The sequence below is a fragment of the Belonocnema kinseyi genome, chromosome 9 (assembly GCF_010883055.1).
Source record: "Belonocnema kinseyi isolate 2016_QV_RU_SX_M_011 chromosome 9, B_treatae_v1, whole genome shotgun sequence".
NCBI lineage: Eukaryota > Metazoa > Arthropoda > Insecta > Hymenoptera > Cynipidae > Belonocnema > Belonocnema kinseyi.
The window spans coordinates 87,274,606-87,280,762 of record NC_046665.1 but is presented as its reverse complement, the minus strand read 5'-3'; the positions used below and the strand labels follow the sequence as shown (position 1 = coordinate 87,280,762).

General features: G+C 28.3%; 1 protein-coding gene across 6 annotated transcripts in view; it reads right to left on the bottom strand.

Moving 5' to 3' along the window:
- Positions 1-1,539: 1,539 nt before the first annotated feature.
- Positions 1,540-6,157, bottom strand: part of LOC117179404 (stress-activated protein kinase JNK) — a 473,020-nt gene continuing 468,402 nt past the window's right edge. For all 6 annotated transcript variants that reach the window (XM_033371160.1, XM_033371161.1, XM_033371162.1 and 3 more), the window contains one exon: positions 1,540-3,696. In XM_033371160.1, coding sequence (XP_033227051.1) covers positions 3,550-3,696 — 147 coding nt within the window. In that variant the 3' untranslated portion in view covers positions 1,540-3,549. The remainder of the gene's footprint in view (positions 3,697-6,157) is intronic.

Genomic DNA, 6,157 nt, shown 5'->3' with positions numbered 1-6,157 from the left:
GAAAGAGTTTGAAAGATTTTTAAGAATTCAAATAATTTTAAAGGGATTTCAAACATCTCAAAGGATCTAATAAGATTTCGAAATATTTCACAGTTTTAAGGATTTTCATCGTTTTTGAGAGATTTTAGAGAAATTAATCGGATTTCGAGGATTTTAAGAAATTTCAAAATAAGTTATGCTATTTAAAAGAATTTAAAAAAATTAAAGGTTTCAAAACATTTTAAGCGTTTTTAAAAGAAATTTTAAAGGATTTCAAGGGACTTTAAGGATTTTTATCGTTTTAAAACGTTTTCAGGAATTTTAAGATATTTCAAAATAAGTTATGGAATTTTAATAACAATTGCAAAAAATGCAGAGACCTGAAAGGATTTAAACAGTTAAAAAAAAAAGTTTTTAAAGGAATTCAACGAATTTTAAAAGGATTTCAAGAATTTCAAAAAATCTCATAAGATTTTGAAATATTTCACGGAGTATCAAGGATTTTAACCGATTTTTAAAGATTTAAAATTAATTCAACGGATTTTGAGGATTTTAAGCATTTAAAAATAAGTTATAACATTTAAAAGAAAAAAATCAAAGATTTCAAAAGATTTTAAGCGCATTTAAAGTAAATTTGAAAGAAATTTACCGGATTTTGAGGATTTTAAGATATTTCAAAATAAGTTATCCTATTTAAAAGAATTTTTAAAAAAATCAGATATTTAAAAAGATTTTAAGCGTTTTTTAAGAAATTTAAACGGCTTTCGAGGTTTTTAAGATATTTCAAAATAAGTTATCCCATTTAAAACAATTTACAAAAAATTTCAAAGATTTTAACCGTTTTTTAAAGAAATTTCTAAGAAATTTAACGGATTTTGAGGATATTAAGATATTTAAAAATCAGTTATGGCATTTTAACAAATTTCCAAACAAGTTCAAAGATTTTAAACGTTTTTTAAAGAAATTTTAAAGGAATTTAACAGTTTTCGAGGATTTCAAGGAATTTAAAGAATTTTTACAGTTTTAAAGCGTTTTCAGGGATATTTAGATATTTTAAAATAAGTCATGGAATTTTAAAGAATTTCAAAAAAGTTGCAAAGATTCCAAAGGATTTTAACCGTTTTTGAGAGATTTTAAAGGCATTTAACGGGATTCGAAAATTTCAAGGGATTTGAAAGATATTCACAGCTTTAAAGCGTTTTAAGGGATTTAAAATATTAAAAAAAATAAGTTATGGTATTTTGAAAAATTTCAGGGATTTCAAAGGATTTTAACCGTTTTTTTAAGAGGTTTAGAAGCAATTCAACGGATTTCGAGGATTTCAAAGGATGTTCAATTTTTAAAGCTTTTTAAGGACTTTCAAGATAATTCCAAATAATTCATGGCATTTTAAAAAATTTCAAATATTTCACATTATTTTAACAGATTTTTAGAGATATCAAAGAATTTCGATGATTTCACGGGATTTCCAAAGATTATACGAGATTTTAAAATATTCCAAACTATATCCACAGATTTAAAGGATTTCGGAAGATAGAACAGAATTTCAAAGTATTTCCGAATATTATAAATAATTTAAAGAAATTTCAAAAGATTTCAGAGGATTTAAAACGATTTTCAAGGACTCCACAGGATTTTATTCCATTTTTTGAGAAAGACTTTTGATAATGTCACGAATTTTCAAAGGATTTTCGAATACTATAAAGGATTTTAAGAGATTTCAAGAAATCTAAACAAATTTAAGAGATTCAAAGAGATTCCCGAGTTTTTGAAAGATTTAAATTAATTTCAAGCGAACTTCAATCAATTTAATCGTTTTTTAGAGTACAAATGTAAAGTACTTTTAAAGAATTTTCGAATGGGCATCGCCCAGTTATAGGCGCCTGCTCGAAGTGCCCGGATTAATTCCGAATAACTAGAGAGTTTTGTCGTGCGTTCGTGGTAACAATGACTCAAACTAATTAATCTCACTCTCTCGCTTTCTTTCGGACTCTCCCACTCTCTCACACTAATTACCATGTGCATTACAATTATGTAATTAGCCGTATCATTATTTTAGTATTACAAAAGCTTGATTATTTGGATCGGACTGTAGCAATATATTCTGTCATCGTGGAAAATAAAAGTTCAACGTTTACCGTACAATTACTCGTTCCTCCACTCGACAATATTTTGTAATTCACCCTTGACTCGTAATAAATACAATAATAATAATTATTATTATTCATAATATCATCCTCGTTCCTCGGAAACGTCCTCTGTGACGCGTTTCACATTCTTCCGAATATCGCGTTCACACTGGCTACGGATGCATTACAATAGAAAGTAAAAACAATATTAAAAATCGATCTTCTTCGACCGAGAAATAAAAATTATTTTTCACCGCTGCTTATTGCGCCACAAACATTGATTTACTTTTAAAAGATATCACAATTTAACGCAAAAAGATTCCCACTTATTGTTCTAGAAACGAACAACCTCCGAATTAAAAGAATTAAAAACTAATTCGCTAGCAACATCTAATAAAAATTGATTGCAAGGGTCACGACAATTTCTAGGACCTGAAAAAAGTCCCGGTATGCTAATAAAATTACACACTTGCCCTTATACCTTAACGTATTAAAATTAACCGCCGTTATTTAACCGCAATCAGCACGAAGCTTTTTCACGAAAGTCCTAAGCTATGTGGAAAAACGAAAAAAGTCTTCGTAATTTGTACCCTGTCCAGTTTCGGAATTTTATCATTGTCACACCATTACGAATATGTCGTGCGCAAGGTCTGGAACTTGGGCAGTCGCCCACCACCAGCGTACTCCTATCCCTCTAGCGCATATTTAAATAGCTTTAAACAGAAAAAGTAAGGGAAATATTAGAGGGATAATAGAGTGCTTCCAGACCTTGCGCACGTTCAGTTTCATTCTGGAACCAGACAGACGAAATCTGAAGACTCAAAGATTAAACCAGAACTCTTTCCAATCTGAGAGACTCGCTTAAGAGTCGTGAGTGAGGAGATAAAATACACAAGGAGCGTTCATTGACGCTTAAAGTTTTTTGTACTTTTCGTGTTTTCGTCTACCTTAATGATTACAGCAACAGCGACGGTGTCTATAATATTTATCGATTAACAAAAGGATCAACGACAAAACTAATCGTCATCATTGAAAAAACTTTCTTGTGACGTTCCTGGAAAGAACCCTTAATAGCGGATTGTCTCGACGGAAAATTGATTAAAAGAGGGTGATGACGAAAACATGCAAGAGCCGTATGCGTGTTTGTGCGTAGCCAGTGAAGGTGTTGAGAGTTTCCGAACGCGCGCTTTTAATTCAGACCCGTGAGAAGCGAAACCCGAGGATTGGTAATTTTGTGGCATGCTTGGATTGCACGGGCGTAGCCTATCACGAGAGTGGCGCTGCTTTTTCACTGGGCTGACATCGTCATTGACGCTACAAGAGTTCCCGAAGGACAGTGATCGGCACCGTCGAAAGGCCGTATTTCTACCGCGATTCACAATAATTCAGACTGTCTTTCTGGTCTGCGGTTGGACTCAAAGAACTATCGATTTCGATTTGTCTATCGAGATCCAGCAGTGTCTGATGATTGGGGCGGCACATTATGACTTGTCTCGTACTCCATGACTTCCTGGTAGATCAATTCCTTCCACTGATCAACTGTGTGCTCCCTCTCGTCCACACTGTGGTCATAAGGACCTGGTGCAGGCTGAAAGTAAACGTGTTGGGTCACATCTGAGACGCGAGCTCTGTGCAGACTTCACTGCTCGAAAATCCTCTCAAAATAGGAACTATTAGGTGATGTTTCGAGAAAATAGGGGTATAATTTCTTTTAAAGAAAATAAAAGATTATTTTGTACCGAAAGAGATGAATTTCTAAATTAAGGAGTTGAGTTTTCAAGCTTGAGAGTCGACTTGTTTGTTAAAAAGTTGACTTTTAAGGCCGAATAAATAAATTTTTTTATCAAGAAAGATGACTTTTCAACTAAATCGTTGATTTTTCAATCAAAAGGGACGACCTTTCAACAAACTAGTTGAATTTTTAAACAAGTCGTTGAATTTTCAACGTGTAAAGGTCAATCTTCTGCAAAAACATTTTGTACAAACAATAGAATTTGAAATCCAAAAGGACGAGTTTTCTATCTAAAAAGCGGTATGTACAAAAAAATAGTTAATAGTTCATTTTTCAAAAGTTCATTTTACAAAAATTAACTTTCAAGAAAAAAGAATTTTCGATAAAAAGAAAGAGATAAATTTTTAAATAGAAAACTAATTTTTAAACAAACAGTTGAATCCTTAATTGAAAATATGAATTTTTACCCAGAAAAAATAAATTTTCTGCTAACAAAGAATAATTCTTTTGAAAAAATTAACTAAAAAAAAGAAATAATTTTTGAAACAAAAGTTGAATTTTTAACCAGAAAAACAAATTTTCTGCTAACAAAGAATAATTCTTTTAAAAAAAATTAACTAAAAAAAAGAAATAATTTTTTAAACAAAAGTTGAATTTTTAACCAGTAAAATTAATGTTTAACGATGTAGTTCAACATTCAACCAGGTAGTTAAATATTTAAAAAAAATTAAATCTTAACCAAAAGAAAAGTATGATACTAAACTTTTAAATTAAAAAGAATGAACTTGCAACCAAAAATAATAGGATTTTCAACAAAAAAAGTCGAATTTTCAACAATATATTTGAGATTTTTAAATAATTTAATTTTTGGTTAAAAAAAATAAATTTTTAATGACCATAAAATGACAGTTTTAACAAAATAGCGAAATTTCCGATCAATGGAATGAATTTTCAACAGAAAATTAATTTTTAACCAAAAAAGGTGAATTTTCAACAAAAAATTTGAAATAAAAAAAATACGAATTTTCTATCTAAAAAGCGGAATTTATAATAAAATAGATCAATTTCCCGTTGCAAAAATTAAATTAAAAAAAAGAAGAATTTTCGACAAAAATGTTGAATCTTTAACCAGTGAAATTAATTTTTAACGAAGTAGATCAATTTTCAACCAGATAATTAAATGTTTGAAAATAAAGACAAAATCTCAACAAAGCGATGAATTCTCAATAAAAAAAATAAAAGTAAACTTTTCAATTAAAAAGAATGAACTTTTAACCAACAAATAATTGGATTTTCAACCGAAAAACTCAAATTTTCAACAAATTAGTTGACTTTTTAACCAACTAGTTGAATTTTTAATCAAAAAGATGAATCTTCAACCAAGAAGATAAACTTTCTACAAAAAATCCGAATTTCTATAAAAAAAATACATTTAATTTTAAATAAAACAGTTGACTTTTTAATTTTTAAAAATACACTTAAAATAAAAAATTTAATTTTTGGTTAAGAAATGAATTTTTAACAAAAAACAAAATCGGAATTTTAAGACGATAGTGAAAGTATCAACTAATCGAATGAATTTTCAACCAAAAACATGAATTTTCGAAAAAATAGTTAAATCAAGAAGGTAAATTTTAAACCAGAAAAATGCTATTTAAAAAAAATGGTAAATTTTCAACCAATGAGATAAATCTTCAAACCAAAAATTAAGTTTTTACAAAGTAATTCAACTCTTATCCAAAAAGAATTACTTTTTAATCAAATAGTTGAATTTTCTACCTATAAAGGTAGACTTCCAACTGAAACATTTTCTACAAAAAAAGAAAAAAATTTCAAATCAAAAAGGCAAGCTTTCTACATAAAAAAAAAGGATTTTTCAACCAAATATTATTTTGTTAAGAAAGAGATACATATTTAAATAAACAAATTAATTTTTAAACAATTAGTTGAATTCTCAATTGAAAATATAAGTTTTTAAACAGAAAAATGAATTTTTTAATCAACAAAGAATAATTATCAAGAAAATATATGAATATTCAACGAAAAACGATCACTTTTCGACAAAAAATGAAATATTTAAATTACCACTTTAAAAAATTAACTTAAAAAAAAGTATTTTTGACAAAAAAAGTTGAATCTTTAAATAGTAAAATTAATTTGTAACGAAGTAATTCAACTTTCAACCAGGTAGGTAAATATTTTTTAAAACCAGAAGAGATAAATTCTCAATAAGAAATAATTGGATTTTCAACCCAAAAAGTGGAATATTCAACAAGACAAATTTCCATAAAAAATACATGAATTTGCAATAATATAG